The sequence below is a fragment of the Triticum aestivum genome, chromosome 3D (assembly GCF_018294505.1).
Source record: "Triticum aestivum cultivar Chinese Spring chromosome 3D, IWGSC CS RefSeq v2.1, whole genome shotgun sequence".
Classification (NCBI taxonomy): Eukaryota; Viridiplantae; Streptophyta; class Magnoliopsida; order Poales; family Poaceae; genus Triticum; species Triticum aestivum.
The window spans coordinates 220080325-220098704 of NC_057802.1; the positions used below are offsets into that span (position 1 = coordinate 220080325).

An 18380-nucleotide genomic window follows, 5' to 3' on the forward strand; every position below is an offset into this window, starting at 1 on the left:
CACACTCCGCACACCTCCAATTTAACTGATAGTTACTCAAATTTAACTAGGTACTTCTCGGTTTCTCCCCTTTTATGAATTCCTACAACCCTTGGCCTAATTTTCTCTATGTCCATGAGCCTACTGGTCTCCTCCTGTTTCATGTCTCTACTGCCCGATCTTTCCTGCAATCCCATCATGATCGTGCCTCACAAACAATCAAAACCCCTGAAACCCTAGCCCCCGACGACTCACAATCAAGGACGGGAAGACACACAGAGGTGTCCCCTAGATCAGCCCGAGAAGGAGTGGAGGGTAGACGAGGGAAGCGGGTGGTAGCCGAGCGGCGAAGCGCCAGAATAAAGGGACTCGGGACGGCGGCGATGTCGGAGGACTAGAAAACCCTAGTGGCCAAAGACATTTTTTTTGCGGGTAAGTGGCCAGAGACATTAAACACTGCAACACTACTTTTGCTGAATATATACTTTGAATTTATTTTTTGAATGATTCGATCTATTTATCTTCAATCATGGCAGTATAGCAAACATAAAAAATAATAAAAGTAACATAAAAACACGTCAATTTCCATAATCTGAAGGGTACAACCGCAAGAACGATTACTTCGCCGCGCGGAATGCGAGTGTGTGACTAATTCCTGAAGTCTGCCGCTCCTTTCCTAACCCGCGTCGCTAATTCTCGTCGCGAACTTCTCGCCGGAGGAGCAGAGGAGCTCACCAGAGAAGGCCATGGGGCCACCGCAGCCAGCCAAGGGCATCATCAGCATCGAGGCCTGCGCGCGGCCGATCGCCGTCGACCACCGCATCAGCCTCCCCTACTACTTCCGCATCGCGGGCACCCTCCTCCGCCAGGTCAAACCCTAACCATCTTCGAAATCTCTCGCTCGGAATTCCTACCGCCACTATAGATCTGGCCTTTTGGGGCTGAAATTTAACTTCTAGCTGTTCTTTCGCAATTCGCGGTAGTTTTCTCGTTCTGTTAACGCGCGGTGTGGTGAATTTGGTTTGTAGTACGTAATTAACGTCAGTGCTACCGTGTTTTTGTTCCAGACGGTGCTAAAATGTTGTGCTTTTATGTGGTGCGCAGGCCAAGATATATCGAGATGAGAAGAACATCCTCGACCTGTATGTCATCCTCCTGAGATATACGAGGTTGGCTGAACGTTGATTGATTCATCCTGATATTCGCTTCTTACTATTGTGGTGATGATGATCAGTTAACATCTGACGTCTGACCGGCTGCAGCTTGCTGTGTGAGACCATCCCCAAGCACCGTGACTACCCCGTATTCAAGTTGAGGGAAGCAGAGTTCGTCAGAAACGCTAACTCCTCTGTAATTCCTCTTACGAGCTCAGTAACTACTGTGTTTATGTTATCAAACATTTAAAGTATTAGTTTTCATGATCACATAGCACATCTTGAGCCTTATATGTATAATATATGATGTAGAATTTTGTTTGTCTGATTGACTGTTTTGTTGTAGACACTCATTGATGTTGTCAATGAGCTTGAGTCTCTGAAGCCAGTTGTGAAGCGGCAGCTCGTTGAGCATAACAGAAGGGGTAGCCCAGAAGCTAATGGTCTGAATGGAACCCATGCTGCAAGTTTAAGGAAGGAGAAGCATCCTCCAACCACATATTCCACACAAGTAATATGGGATTGTGCAACATTTCGTAGTTTGCAATCATTTTGTGGAAAACGAGTTATGTACTGTCAGTTTGCCAGGTGTTCTTTCTGGCTATTCTTTCTCATTCCTTTCCTTCTCCAGCCATTTGTAGGTTCATTGCAAAAATTCTACCCAGATGGGAGGCATCACGTGGCATCATGGACAAGTATCCAAACTGATAGGCAGATCCGCAAACAGTATGTGTATCTTCTGTTCATATTTGTGTGTATGATATGCTGTGTTTCATTTGGCTGAAGTAAAAATAGTGCCTGAGTGATTTCCAGATTGAACGGTTGTCCACCAATTATGAAAGAGGAAGGCTAGTTGACATGTTTGATAGCTAACCTAAACCACTCCGGTAACTTGATCAATTTCTTAAGCCAAAAAGTTAGGTTTAAAGGGTACACTTCATAAGCAACACAGTAACTTAACCCAGATGATAAGTGCCACACGTGTGGCACGTGATAGGAATATGCAACTTATATTCCCATGAGGCCATAGGCCGATATATATACATGTACAGGTGTGGAACATATGCAGGAAACCCCTTATACAACGGGATAAATACAAAGGGGTACATGACTTATATTATAACTCTAACACCCCCCCTCAAACTCATGGTGGATGAACAACACTGAGTTTGGAGAGATAAAAGCCATGTTGTGCTCTAGTCTGGGCCTTCGTCAGGAAATCCGCCAACCGTAACTCGGAAGGCACATACTGAAGAGCAATAACCTGATCCTGCACACCAGCGCGCACATAGAAAGCATCAACACCAATATGCTTGGTGAGCTCATGCTTCACAGGATTGCGCGCAATGCTAATAGCACCAGTACTGTCAGATAAGAGCAGAGTCGGTGTAGTGACAGAAACACCAAAATCCTGAAGTAACCATCGTAACCAAGTCACCTCTGCCGTCAAAAGAGCCATGGCTCGCAACTCAGCCTCAGCACTCGAACGGGAAACTGCAATCTGTTTCTTCGTCTTCCAAGCAATGAGAGAACCGCCAAGAAAAACACAGTAAGCAGAAAGTGAACGGCGATCAGAAGGTCACTAGCCCACGTAGCATCCGAATAGGCCTGAAGCTGTAAAGAACTGGAGCTAGGAAAGAATAGACGGTGAGAGATCGTGCCCCGAAGATATCGGAGAACACGAAGGAGATGACTATAGTGAACCGATGTGGGAGCAGAGACAAACTGACTCAGAATATGAACCGGATAAGAGATGTCCGGACGAGTGACAGCTAGATAGACAAGACTGCCAACGAGATGACGATAACGCGTCGGGTCAGGGAGAGGATCACCATCAGTAGCATGGAGGTGAACATTGAGCTCCATAGGAGTCTCAACAATGCGCTCGTCAGTAAGAGCAGCACGAGCAAGAAGATCCTGGATATACTTTTCCTGGGATATAAAAAAGCCATCAGAGGTAGAAGAGACTTCAATCCCAAGAAAGTAGCGAAGAGGTCCAAGATCAGACATAAGAAACTGCTCACTAAGATGGGCCTTTACAAAGGCAATATACTCGGGGTCATCCCCAGTGATGATCATGTCATCAACATAGAGAAGAAGAAGAGTCCGACCACGAGGAGAAAGGTGAATAAACAATGCTGGATCATGAGCACTTGCTGAAAAACCAGCAGTAGTGACCACAGAGGCAAAACGCTCAAACCAGGCGCGAGGGGCTTGCTTAAGGCCATAGAGAGAGTGACGAAGACGACATACCATGCCATCAGGAACAGAATACCCAGGTGGTGGCTGCATGTACACCTCCTCACGCAGCTCACCATTAAGAAAGGCATTCTTAATATCAAGCTGAGATATAGACCAGTGGCATGCAGAGGCAACGGCAAGAAGTGTACGAACAGTGGTCATATGGGCCACAGGAGCAAAAGTCTCGTCATAATCACGACCATGCTCCTGCTGAAAACCACGAGCCACAAGACGAGCTTTGTGACGCTCAAGAGAACCATCGGAGCGAGTCTTAACCTTGTAGACCCACTTACAAGTGATGGGACGGACTCCGGGAGGAAGAGAAACAAGATCCCAGGTACCAGTGCGTTCAAGAGCAACAATCTCCTCTGCCATCGCAAACTGCCATTCAGGATGAACAACAGCCTGACGATAAGAAGTCGGCTCAAGAACAGCAGCACCAGCGGTGGGAAATCCAAAGCGATCAACAGGCGGACGAGGACGAGAACGCAAGCCATAAGTAGGCTGAGAGGAAGAGGACGACTCATCCAATGAGGCATCCACAGGTCGTGAACGACGAGTGTAATGCTGAGGAAAAGATGGAACAATAGAAGGAGGAATCGCCAAGGTAGAATCGGGGGGTGACGACAAAGAAGTCACCGGAGATGAAGGTGTAGAATCCGGTGACATGCTAGGCGAGGAGACCGGAGAAGATGGTGGCTGCAAATCGACTAGAGGTGGAGAAGCAGAGGGAGTGGAACGAATAGGCACAGGCGCGACGGGGGTGATAGGTGAGTCAGGAAAAGTGAGGAAAGAGATCCTCCACTGAAAAAATCGAGGAAGATGGGCGTGGGTAGAAGGGACGAGACTCATCAAAAGTCACGTCTCGAGAGATACGCATCCGACGACCGATAGGATCCCAACAACGATAGCCCTTATGCTCATCACTGTAGCCTAAGAAGACACACTCAACAGACTGAGCGGTCAGTTTGGTGCGTTCGCGAGGGGCAAGAAGAACATAGCAAACACAACCAAACAAGCGAAGCATCGAATAATCGGGAGAACGATCAAAAAGACGCTCGAAAGGAACACCACCCTGTAGAGCAGCGGAAGGCTGTATATTGATAAGATAGGTGGAGGTGGAGACGGCCTCAGCCCAAAAATGAGGCGGGAGAGAGGCAGCAATCATCAATGCACGAGCCGTCTCAAGAAGATGTCGATGCTTGCGCTCAGCCACACCATTCTGAGCATGAGCACCAGGACAAGAGAATTGAGAGAGAGTTCCTTGCTCAGCAAGAACACCACGCAACATCTTAGAGATATACTCGCCAGCGGAGTCAGCACGAAAAACACGAATGGGTGAAGAGAACTGAGTATGAACCATGGCAGCAAAACGCTTATAAATAGACAACACCTCACTACGAGAAGTCATGAAATAAAGCCATGTGTAACGAGAGAAATCATCGATGAAAATAATATAGTATTTATGACCACCTTTCGAAGCGAAAGGAGCCGGACCCCATACATCAGAATGGACTAAATCGAAAGGACGCTTAGACACTGACTCACTATGTGAATATGGTAACTGAATCTGCTTGCCAAGACGACAACCCTGACACTCTAAAGAGACATCTCCTGAGACAGACCCCAGAAGACCTCGACGAACTAAAGACGACAACCGAGAACCACACAGATGACCAAGTCGATGATGCCACTGCTTGAAGGAACCAGTAACGGAGGTGACAGAAGCGGAGGAACTGGCGATGGTGGTGGCAGCGGAAGGAACATGAAGCCAGTCCAACTCCCGAAGACCCTGAGAATCACGGCGGCGAGGGCCAGCCCCAACCAAAGTGTGCGTGTGACGGTCCTGGACAGAACAAGAGTCAACGTCAAGGATGACACGACAACCAGAATCAGTAAGTTGACCAGCAGAAAACAGATTCATGGTAAGTCGAGGAACATGAGCAACATCAGGAACAGAATAAGGAGGAGTGGAAAGATTGCCTCTACTAGCAACAGAAAGTGGAGTACCATCAGCAGTGAAGACATGAACAGGAGAATCCAGCGATCGAAGAGAGGACAAAGTGGAAGAATGAGAAGACATATGAAAAGAAGCTCTAGAGTCCAGAACCCATGGGGATGTACCTGACTGTGTAGAGGGCGGTTGCTTAGTGCGGAAAGCATCAGTCACAGAACCAGCAGTACCCGTCGAGGAAGAACCTGAAGCCACGAGCAGATGCTTAAGTCTCAGAATATCCTGCTCAGTCAAAGCAATGGCTGAAGCTGTCGAGGGAGATGACGAAGTCCCTGAGGATGATGATTGCGCCTTGCGCAGGTGTTTCCGCTTTGTGTAGCACTGGGACTCAATATGACCATCATTGTTGCAGTAGTCACAATGTGAACGGGGGTGACCTGAGCCTCCAGAAGGAGTGGGCAAGAGCGGCGGAGCACTCGAGCGAGAAGGGGTCGGTGCAGCAGGTGGAGTGGAAGAAGCCCGAGTAGCGAGCACAGAGGGAACCTCCAGCAAACCAGCACCACGTAAGCGAGTCTCCTCAGCACGAATCTCTGAAAGCGCCTCCATGAGAGAAATACGGCCACGAGCAAACAACTGAGCATGCCGGGGCTCAAACTCCTTATGGAGCCGAGACAGGAACTCGTAGACGCGATGAAACTCCAAATTGGCCTGGACAGCCTGGCAACAGGGGCAAGTACGACAACCAGCACTGCGGAGAGAATCAAGCTGGCGCCAGATAGCAGAACTCTGTGCATAGAAGTCATCAACAGTAGAGTCACCCTGCTGAAGAGCATGCTCCTGACGAACCACAGAAAGGTATAAGGCATCACCAGAGGGCTCATAGCGCTGACGAAGACAGGTCCACATCTGAAAGACAGTAGGAAGACCCAGAAACTCAGAAGCAAACTGAGGCAGAACACTAGCAGTGAGAACAGCTGCAGCACGAGCATCATCATCAAGCCACTGGGTGTAAACAGACAAAGCACCATGATACGTCTGAAGAGCCTCATAAGCCAAAACCCTCTCATCATAAGCACGATCAGCAGCCTCATCAGCAAGCTTAGCCGCATCCTTGGCGGCCTGATTAGCATCCGTAGGAAGAACCGGTGGAGTCGGCGGAGTAGGGGCCACCGGAGGAACCGGACGTGGCGGACATCAGACCTCGCCAGAAAGAACACCCCAGAGACGGATGCCACGCATGTGAATGCGCATGAAGCCAACGAACTCGATGTAGTTAGTGCCATCAAAAACCATTGGACAACGAGGAACTGCGACATAGCCCGTAGATGTAGACATAGTACCTCTTTTTTTTTTTCAACGGTAGCAAACGGAAAACTGAACAGCGAGCACACACGCGCGGCTAGCAGAGGCGGAGACCAAGTCCACGTGGGCGAGCAGCGGAGACCAAATCCAGGCGGGCGAAGACCACGTCCAGCACCAACGCTGCAGCGATGACCAAAACAGGTGGCGACTAAGGCGGGAGTCTCGATCGGAAGCAGAGGCGGGAGTCTCGATCGGGACCTTCTCTGCTCGATCTGGGCAGGGAAATCGATCAGGCCGAGCGATCAGGGGTGACGGCGGGAGTCTTCGATCGGGGGTGGCGGCTATCAGGCGGTGGCGGCCTCACGAGACAGAGGCGGACGAGGGCGGGTCGAGCAGATCGATTTGCGCGATAGCAGAAGTCTCGATCGGGGGTGGGAGGGAGAAAACCAGTAGCAGCCTGAGGATTTGGCCACCACGGAGAGTCAGCGCAGCCAAGGATGGAGGCGTCGCGACGGAGGTGGACCAACAGCACGAGTTGCGCGTGCTATAAAATTGACCTAGCTCTAATACCATGATAGGAATATGCAACTTATTCCCATGAGGCCATAGGCCGATATATATACATGTACAGGTGTGGAACATATGCAGGAAACCCTTTATACAACGGGATAAATACAAAGGGGTACATGACTTATATTGAGGAAGGCTAGTTGACATGTTTGATAGCTAACTTAAACCACTCCGGTAACTTGATCAATTTCTTAAGCCAAAAAGTTAGGTTTAAAGGGTACACTTCATAAGCAACACAGTAACTTAACCCAGATGATAAGTGCCACACGTGTGGCACGAAGCACTCCGGCCCTGACGTTTTTACAACTAAAGTTGCCATCCGGAAAAAAACTTAAAAAAAACTGAAACTTGCCATCCGAAAAGAAAGTTGCCATCCTCGCGTCACTAAACTTGCCATAAAAAATGTTCGGAGTTGCCATGTGTTCGTGCCACACGTTTGGCACTTATCAGGGTCCTAACTTAATTATGGGACCGCATGCTTTCCTGCATTTGAGTCATGTCAATTATCAGTCTTTCTCTGACTAGTGGGTTGAATTAGGAGATTTCAGAGATCTAGCTCTGGTTTATGAGTTCTTTTTAATACAAGAACATAGTTTTTTCATGGCAGAGTTTAGTCGTGTTTATCAATTTGTCTGGCTGTCCTACAGTTGTATAAGTGGATATTTGAAGTTTGGCACCACATTAATTGTTTCTGGTGATTGGTCATTCTACACTGTACGCATTTCGGAGTTGTGAGAAACATCATTCCTCTAGCAAGGGGCAAAAGGTTGAATGTGAAGAGCCAACATCATTCCTCCAGAAATGCTGACGCATAGCAGAAGATTAAAGCATGCTGATAATGTCAAGAGAGATCGGGGTAGACCAAACTTGACATGGGAGGAGTCCGTAAAGAGAGACCTGAAGGACTGAAATATCCACGTGCCAGAACTATGACTAAGTTTCGAGATCTTATAGGTTCCAACTCTAGCCTACCCCAATTTGTTTGGGACTGAAAGGATGAATTGCTGCTTCTCTTCTAGTTGCATGCATGTGACTTGATATTTTCATAGTCTCTGTTTGCTCCTTTATACGATGCGCTTTTTTTAGACCAAAAATTCCATTACTTTGCCTGACATCCGCAATCATTAGTGTTATAGATTTGTTGTTGGAATACTTTTTATCGGTGTACTAAGCTAGACTCTTTTCACTTTCTGGCTAAATTATTCAGATTTGTAAATCTGCCTTTTCCAAAAGAAGAGACACTGGCTAGACATTCAATATTAGGGCCTAATGGGCTTCATGGACAATGGAATGGGCCTGTTGCTGCAGTTAAGGCATGTTTGCTTTCGTTACATTTCCCCCAACATGTTTGCATGAGAATTTGATCATGGGCAACCATTATCTTACAAATTTATTTCTGCTTAATGCAGGTCCGATATCCATGCAATCTTGAATTTACACAAAGTGATATGACAAGGTGAGATTTGAGATAGTTTCAGCATAATATCTCTAATACAAATCCTGTTTTTCTGTCTCATTTTTTCTTACCTTGCGCAAAGTTTCTTTCAGTTTTAAAAATGGTGTGCTCTTTCTTTTTTTGAAAGACGCCCTAAGGCCGCGCTTGGATTGGTTGTAATCAAATACGGAGGTGTATATTTTACACCTGTATCTTACTGGCTGCTTAACAAATCTTGAACGGAAATAAAACGATGAGCTGAGACCCGTATTCTTTACAGGTGTATTTCAAAAGAACACGACGATCCAAACAGGGCCTCATTGGTCTTTCTACTCTGTTTGGGACCTGGAAGCCTATTGAGATTCATGTATGCATTGAACTATTTTGAGTGGAATCCACCGAACAAACATAAATAATTTAACTATCTCATTGCCTCCAAATTGTTTTAATTGTATGGGCTAGATTTAGAGAGAAAGCGGGATTTGACTAGACAATTTCAATGAAGCTAATACAAGATTTGAGTAGAAGAGAAATTAGAAGAGTGAACCAAACATATGTATAGTTTATATGGAAATTAGTCTATGCTCAGTGTGACATTATCACTCTGTTGCTTCTGCAGTCTAGTGCCGGCTATGTTGAACCAAGATGGTCTGCATGGTCCCAGTACCACATATCCCGATAGCACTACAAAAGATAACGATGATATGCAATCTGTTCTATCTCTTGATGATGGTCGATGGTCTGCACCAGCAGAAGAATGCACCTCTACACCTTCTGCCAGTCTGGAGGGAGAATTGTCCCAGTTGAATATCAGACAGCCTTCACCCCCGCCAGTCCTGGCAGAAGTACATCCTGATCGCGCACCCCCAATTTCTCCATCAAGAGTTGCTGATCCAACACAAGGACTTGCTATATCAGAAACCGGTCGTTATCATAACTTGCATGTTGTAAGTTCAAATTACACCCGATTCCATTTGAAATGATATATTGCTCTGTATTTGTTTGTAACTTATGTATTCCTACACAGTTATCTTGACTGATGTTTTCAACTTTGTTAGCCGGTGAAGTTGATGGAGTGTTTTCTAAGGGTTGCTGAGGCGAACACTAAAAGAAGTTTAGAAACTTGTGGGGTTCTTGCTGGTACCCTGGTATGTATGTTATTCCGGAATGAGAACAGTTATTTTGCTCGACTACTGACATCACATTGTATTTTTCATGTAGAAAAAGAGAACTTTTCATATTACAACCTTAATAATTCCAAAGCAGAAATCTACATCTGATTCGGTAAGTTGTTCTTGTATCTTTCGTAGACTAGGTTGTTTACTGTATTAATACATAGCTTTCTTTTTTGACAGTGTGAAGCTACAAATGAAGAAGAACTATTTGAAGTTCAGGACAAGGGCTCACTATTCACCCTTGGTTGGATTCATGTAAGTTCAGTTTAAAGTATCTTATGCACCATTGATGCTGTTTGTTGTTTGCTCAAGCCAATAAGGTATATGTAATCTGTTAACAATATATTTAAAGATATATCAATTAATACGTTTTCTTTAGTTCTCTGGCTTCAATAACTCATAACTGAAGAAACTCTGTTTAAAACCTTTGTTGTTACAAAGCTGGATACTATGCTATCAAACCCTTTTGCTTGAATTGGCGTGCCACTTTTATTTTGAGAATCTCGCTGATATGCTTACAATTGTCACCTTGAAATCGACATTTGTCCATGTAATTACGTGTATTACATGATTTAGATCCATGTTGCCTAATTGTGGACAATGCTTCATGCACTTCCCATACACAATGGAAGGTGGTGCGGTGCCACAATGGCATCTTCCATAGTTGATAGGTGAAATCATGGTTTTGCAACTAGATCTGTATGTATTGCTTTCTTGCAATGTTGTGTTATGTTTTTGCAGCGGTAAAGCTGTTGCCTTGTGACCATGAGGTCACGGGTTCGAGTCCTGGAAACAGCCTCTTGCAGGAATGTAGGGAAAGGCTGCGTATTACAGACCCAAAGTGGCCGGACCCTTCCCCGGACCCTGCGCAAGCGGGAGCTACATGCACAGGGCTGCCCTTTGTGTTATGTTTTTGCACTAGGCCATGTTACCGAATCATGGACTTGATAGAATGTAACATCAACAAAATCTGTGTTGTTGAAAATGTGTAAATTCCTATTTAATATTGGTTCAAGGAGATTCATGGCACTCTCAGTTGTATCTCATGCAATATTTGTTTGAAAGATGGATGTGGTAACACATTGCTGTTTTAGTATTAGCCATCTGGATTCTACCAAATGGTAATAAGTAGATGCCATATGGCAATACGTGTTACAGAAGTAATCCTCAAAAAAGTAAGTGTTACAGAAGTAGGCATAACTGCATAAGTACGGTACTCCATACCTAGCCATAGTTTGGTACTTGGGGATATTATTTATTTGTTGACTGGCTGACTGCTCGCTTCTGTTGTCATAAAAAAGGTTGCTTTCGTCACTAATTGTCTGCTTTCCTTTCCAGACACATCCAACGCAGTCCTGTTTCCTGTCCTCTATTGACCTCCATAATCATTATTCGTACCAGGTAATGTTGGCAGACTGGACCTCTCAGTACCATTACCACTTATTTGGTGGGCAGTTCCATTAGTAGTATTTTTGTTGTTGCCCTCAACACTCGATGACGTCATTTGTGTCACAGTACAATCGTATGGATTTAGATAATGAAAACATGAAGAAATTAATTGTATATCAAGATTCTGTAACTCTACTTATTGATGAGATGCTATACAATATGAAAAATCTGGAATGCATATTTGCAAGCATATTTTTAGATCAATATTTAAAATGATATTTGTTTCATTTGTTAATCTTGCTTATCCTATTGTTTCATTTGTATCATGTATTCGGATGCCTACTTTTCCCCCGTGTCCACAAGACAATTCCTTCTGTTTGTTTTTGACCCCTCTTAACTTTGTGTATCCAAAGATGCTTGACCCCTCTTAACTTTGTGTATCCAAAGATGCTTGACCCCTCTTAACTTTGGTAGAATAAATGTTTCCAGTTGTAGTTACTCTCACTTGTATTTCGTACGTTCTAGGTAGTATCTATCAAACCGGAGTGCATATACTCGTATGTAGTATATAAGAATGTTTAGGTAGTATGTATACTACTCCCTCTATGCATAAATATAAGGCGTTTTAGAGACTTGACACAACTCTCTAAAACGTCTTATATTTATGTACAGAGGGAGTACTTTTTAGGTAGCATGTGCCATATTTTGGGCATACTCCTTTTTACATACAAATATGTACGTATTTCACAAATATAATGAAAATTATGGGCCCACTTGTAATTTTTTCAGATAACTCACTTTGGCATATACTATTAAATATAGTATACAAACATATACTCCCTCTGTCCCAAAATATAAGAACGTTTTTAACACTACACTAGTGTCAAAAACGTTCTTATATTATGGGACAGAGGGAGTAGTATATACAACCACAAATCATATAGTGTACTCTGCATCATGATTTTCTACAATTCATTTGAGCAAATGTGTTTGACATTATTGTATCAACAGGTCATGCTACCTGAGGCAATTGCAATAGTTATGGCACCTACTGACACAAGAAAGTAAGTATTTAATTGTTTCGTATGTTCTGTCAACATCCAGTTTTGCGGTCAGTCTTTCACTCTTTTTTTTGACTGTTGCTAATCAAAATCATATGGACTAGCATTGGCTTGTGGTGAACTTTAGGGTGTTTAGAGCATCTCTAGTAGATGCTCTAAATTTGATAGTCTATATATATCCCCATGTAGATTATAGTAGTTTAAAAGGATTCCTCATGTATATCTCACAGCTCTCCAGCAGATAGTTTATATTCACATCCTCTATATTCTCTCCTATATTTCAATAATATTTTATAACTACCAATGCAACAACCGTTTCACCACCATACTTAGTTCCTGCTAATTAAATACAAACATGATGTTAACATCTTGATGCTGTGCAACCATTTTAATTTACATAGTTGATACTATGTTCTAGTGTGCGTTGATAGCAAAATGTATCAGGCTAATCAATCAAAAGAGCACATGCACGTGTGCTGTACAGAGAGGAGAAATGAAGAAAAGCAGGCAGACTGATCAGTCAAGCCCATCCCCTTTTAACTTATCTTCTCAGCTTTTCCGAAACAATCATCTTCTTCAGACTCTCCTGTACAGCTCTCTCTTCCCTAACAGAGTGATGCTTTTCACTAAAAAAAAGTAATGACGCCTGTCACGCCTGCCACTCCTGTCCGTCTCCTTCACTGTCGTCAGCGCCTATGAGACCCCCATGACTTCCTCTACCTATTCCCCTTCCTACTGCTGCTGCCGCCACAAATGTTGCCGCCACCGGCCGCGGCCATGGACACCCCCAGCCCTGTCCACTGCGATCCGAGCCGCCGCCTGCAGCACCGCCTCTGCGGCTCCTTCCCCCTGCTGCCGGCTTCCTCCCTTTCCATCCTCTTCCACTCCACCGCACCCTGAGCCGCCGGCATCCTCCCCCCATCGCGTCCTGCTCCACCTCTGGATGGATCCACAACGATGGCGCTCGGTAGTGGCCTGATCCAGAACCATAGTGTGTGGCTGCGCCGGATCCACCACTACATCCAACATCACACTCTCTTGAAAAAAAAATACCCTCTGCTACTCCGGAAGGTGGTAGGAGGAAGGGTTTGGGAGAGGCAGTTGCGATTTGGGTGATGTGGAGGGATCGTCCAAGTTGGGAAGATCTACCATGATTTTTGGACAACGTTATGCGATAGACTTTCTGCTGGAGAGCGTTTTTACCTCCTGTGTGCTATTTTGGCTGGTGCCCACCATATTGACTGGCTGCTGAAGACGCTCTTAGTTCTCATTTCTATAGGGCGGTTGTGAGATCCTGGCTTAATAGGAATGATAGACTACTCATATCAACAAGGAATTTCTTCTTTTTCGGGAGCCCATTTAGAAAGAACTCCAAAGTTAAGCGGCTTGGTTTGGAGCGATTTGAGGATGGACGATCGATTGGGAAGTTGGTCTCGGGTGTGCATGAGTGAGGACAAAGTGCGCAAAAAAGACTACTGTTGGCCTGTGAGGCCAGTCTAGATCCCGCCCAGGTGTAATGGCTAGGAACCAGTGGATGTGGCTTGGTATCAGAGCCGACCCTTGCGGTTACACGGGCATGTGCGCGTGGCCCGTTGGGGCACACGGCTTGGCACATGTGCCGGATTGGACGCAGTTGCGCGTGCCAAGAGAGAACGTTCCTAATGGTCCGATGAGGACGTCGGTTCCTTTGAGTGGGAGTGTATGTGAGATCCTGGCTTAATAGGAATGATAGACTAATATCAACAAGGAATTCCTTCTTTTTCGGTAGCTCATTCAGAAAGAACTCCAAAGTTAAGCGTGCTTGGCTTGGAGCGATTTGAGCATGGGTGTTTGACTGGGAAGTTGGTCTCGGGTGTGCATGAGTGAGGACAAAGGGCGCAGAAAAGTCTAGTGTTTGTCTTTGGGGCCAGCCTAGATCCCGCTAGGCGTAACGGCCGGAAACAGGTTGATGTCTCAGGGGCGTTACACCGGCGATTCGACCCGCAATATTGTATGGTGCTGAGTGTTGGCCGACTAAAGGGCGACATATTCAACAGTTGGGTGTAGCGGAAATACGCATGGTGAGATGGATGTGTGGCCACACAAGAAAAGATCAGGTCCGGAATGATGATATAAGTGATAGAGTTGGGGTAGCACCGATTGAAGAGAAGCTTGTTTAACATTGTCTGAGATGGTTTGGGCATATACAACGCAGCCTCCAGAACCTCCAATGCATAGCGGACGGTTAAAGTGTGCTGATAATGTCAAGAGAGGTCGGGGTAGACCAAACTCGAAATGGGAGGAGTCCTTAAAGAGAGATCTGAAGGACTGGAATATCACCAAAGAACTAGCCATGCACAGGGGTGCGTGGAAGTTAGCTATCCACGTGCCAAAACCATGAGTTGGTTCAAGATCTTATGAGTTTCAGCTCAGGCCTACCCCAACTTGTTTGGGACTAAAGGCTTTGTTGTTCTTGCAGGTCGAATTATGCATAGTTCAGTTTTCATGTGTTACTACCGACTACCGAATTATGTAGTATTTGCCAATATTCACCAATGAGGAAACGAAATTAGAGTTTTCTAAAGTTTTATGCAACTTTCTTGCTGGCCTCCTCAAAATTTCTAGTTACATTCCACTCTGCTTGAACTCTGCAACTCCAAAGATCATTAGCTAACAAGCTTTGATGACATGGTGCCCAGCTGGTTTATTATTATAGGTCTGACATGGCTGCAAAAGTGAATACACACTCAGTCCGAGGTGTCATGGATTCGAACTTTAGGGAGCATGTCAGACTAAAACCTAAGCATAATTGGCATATAATGAAGAAGGGTTTTGCCACCAAGCAAGCCAAGTCTTGCGTGTTGCATCAGAACACCAAGGACTCAAGGAGCCACCATATGCCAAATCTCTTTCCCTTCCTCTTTCCTATCTTTTTCTCCAGTCCGTCTGCCGTTGAATAGCACAACACTTTCCAGATCTCTTACACTTGAATCCTCAATGGAAATTACTGCCGTCATGACATGGCTCTGGCATCGATTGTGGGTGTGTCTGAGTTTCACGTTTTCGAGCATCAGAATTGCCTCTACCCCCCCTTAGAAATCCCCAAATAATCTTGGTTGGAGTAACCCGGTTGCCGGCCCTGACCATGATGTAAGCCACTTCAGCATCTTCTGTCGTGCACATGTGTGGAGAATTGAGGCTTCCCAATTGTTTTACTTTTCTATTTGGTCCATGTTGGCAACTTCCACTGCCTGCACATCTCCATTTCAGGATTTCAGGCTAGGTCAGTAAGGAGCAAATGGTGATTTAGAAGATTTATGCAGATGGAGAAAACTGTTGGGAGCGCTGAATGTAAATTAATTTTTTAAGGGAAGTGGGAAATCCAGTATAATTTTCTCTTCACGTTCATAAAAATGTGCATCCTTCACTCTTATCTCGATCTGAAATCTTATTATCCATAATTATACGAATGCTTTAGCCTATATATTTGCTCTGTTTACCGAACCCAAATCGATAGACTTTTGCTTGGCTGCTTGCTATCTTATTGAGGATTATTTCTCTACGTTGTGCTATCCTTTTGTCTCCCTGATCTTAATAATATGATATATGATCTTGTTTATATGCTTTTTGTTTTGAACAGAAAACATGGTATATTTCATCTAACGGATCCGGGTGGTATTGGTGTGATCCATGATTGCCCGGAGAGAGGATTCCATCCACATAAAGCCACTCTGGATGGCTCACCAATCTACGAGCATTGCTCCCACGTGTACATGAATGCTGATACAAAGTTTGATATGATTGACCTCCGAGAACAGTGAGAGGTATCAGTTTCATTCTGTCATAGTTTGGCGGCTGTACTTGCGGCTGTTGAGCAAATTGTCTGCCTTGATTTCTCTAGTGCGCTGAAGAAATGCGGTTACTGATTTAAGTGATTGTACATAACTATTGTGTGTATAGAGATATCATTGGTACATCCGGGGAAATTGAGGATTTGTGGCGTAATTCACCCCCTTTACCTCTGGGGATATACGCTTTTGAGATGAGATGAAAGTAATGGTCAATCTCATTTTATGCAAGGTTAATTGTAAAAGCATCATATGTTTTACTCCATTCCAAAATAAGTTGATCGCTATCTAAAAAAAGTTAGTTTTTATTATGCCCGTTTTGTAATATTAATTTCACGTTTGTAATGCTGGAATTTTGCCACCTCTGTAAATTTTTACAACAAATTCATGGTGAACTGTTGCATTTTCTTTCCGGTTGTAATATGCACTTGGCTCCCCGGTTGCAATACAAGGGTATTCGATCAGATAAGAAGCACTTTGCAAACCTCCAACAAGCTGCAGAAGATTGTGCATCTGCAATACAGAAGCACTTCCAAACAAATTGCACAATCATATTTATAACAGTGCCAAAACGTCAGCCAAGAATAATCTCATAATTGCAATCATCCGTTAGAACATAATTCAATTAGTCACAGTGCTCAAAGTCAACAGTTTAAATTATAAAATATTGTGGCATAATTCTCTTTTCTCACCGGCATGACATAATCAAAGTTGGGCACAAAAAATTTCAGAAAGTTTTTTGCTCCTTCATGGACTCGTGAAATCATACCATCAGACGAAAAGGCAACCTGAAAAGGATTTTTTTAGCTATGTAAGGTCATTTTGGTTCAGCATTTTCTCCAAGAAAATATATACTGGTATATAAACTCAAACCAGGACAAGTCATAAATATAGACATTATACTCATAAAAGTACGGCCATCAAGAACAACAATTTAAGCATCTAGATTGACAAGAAAACACATCAAGCTCAAGAAAACGATATGTTCTATTTCTATGTTTCATCTCATAGCCTTACATGAACAAATGGAAGTATGTATGGTAAGAGTGTAAACAAACTCAAGATGGATGTTGTACTTGTTGAACAACAAGAATATGATTTTCACAAATGGGATGTTGAGTTTCTGTTGAATATTGTGTACAAGTTCTGTTACGTGTGGACTTGGTGTTTTAGTGTGGGTAGGATACATGTAGTGTCGGAGTCGGAGTCGGACCTGTTGAATATTGTGGGGGTATACACACAATGTAACCTATGCCAACATAATAGCATAAGTAAGATTCCAAAAATTGGTCACAATTTTTCCAAAACTTGTTTGTGGTTTTTAAAATTATGTTCAAAATTTTGAAAAAAGTATTCAGAATTTTCATGAAATGTTTGAAAAAAGGAAAATATTTGAACTGCTGATATAGCTAGTTCTAAAGATTTCGCGTCGCATATTCATCATGATTGTTAACTAGCTCCACTTGCTAGGTACCTGTGTCTATTAGAGGTGGATCACTAGTTCGAATCTTGGCTAATGTGCCATTTTTTTACACCGCTCATTTCTCACATGTGGGCCTGTCACAACCCTAGAATAATGCTTGTAATTAGTTACATCAGTAAGCATCATGCATCATGTTAAATTCAAGAAAATTTGAATTGAGGAATATTTGGAAGGCTCAATAATTTAAATAAAAGGGCAAAGAACCCTGAAAATGCATTCAAAATTTTCTAGATGTCCTTTTTAATATTCTGAGAATTTTGGCAATTGTTATAAGCCCAACCAAAATTTAGGAACATTTTAAAGGATTATTTTGGGATTTGAATTTAAATCACTATTGCATTTGTATTTGGAGTTATATTCATATACATATAGAATATATTTCCCAAAGCACTGTGTGCGAAATGTCCAATGAGCAACATAAAAATATTTTTCGCACTAGTTTGAAATCATTTTGATTTTGAAACAATGGCAAAAGAATTAAATCAAAACAGAAAAACAGAAATAGAAAAGAGACACAGAGCCTTACCTGCGGCCGCTACTATAGCAAAGGCCCAACCCACCATAGTCTCCTCCTGTCGTCTTCCTCCTCGGACAGAAGGACGCACACATGCTCGCCACGCGTAGCCACACGCCTTTCCACCTCCTCTCTGCCTGCTTGCTAGCCTCCCCTGAAGACACCACGTGACCCGAGAGTCGTCTGAATCATGCTCTCCCTCCCGCTAGCCCTCCTCTGCTCTCTCTTCCTCTCTTCCCCGTGAGCACCCGAGAGCACGCAGTCACCATAGCCATGGCTACAGGCCACCACTCGCC

The 18380-nt window shown here is 44.1% G+C and overlaps 1 protein-coding gene across 2 annotated transcripts; it reads left to right on the top strand.

Moving 5' to 3' along the window:
* Window positions 1-554: 554 nt before the first annotated feature.
* Window positions 555-16398, top strand: LOC101290616 (AMSH-like ubiquitin thioesterase 3). Of its 2 annotated transcripts, XM_044500733.1 has the most exons (15): window positions 555-848; window positions 1084-1148; window positions 1242-1329; window positions 1480-1644; window positions 1765-1859; window positions 8408-8513; window positions 8610-8656; window positions 8916-9002; window positions 9255-9582; window positions 9694-9783; window positions 9857-9919; window positions 9991-10065; window positions 11149-11211; window positions 12211-12263; window positions 15880-16398. In XM_044500733.1, the coding sequence occupies exons 1-15, from the start codon at window positions 726-728 to the stop codon at window positions 16058-16060; spliced, it is 1629 nt and encodes a 542-aa protein (XP_044356668.1). In that variant the 5' UTR covers window positions 555-725; the 3' UTR covers window positions 16061-16398. The 2 variants fall into 2 exon arrangements, with proteins under 2 accessions (XP_044356668.1, XP_044356669.1); XM_044500734.1 differs by lacking the exon at window positions 8916-9002.
* The last annotated feature ends 1982 nt before the right edge of the window (window positions 16399-18380 follow it).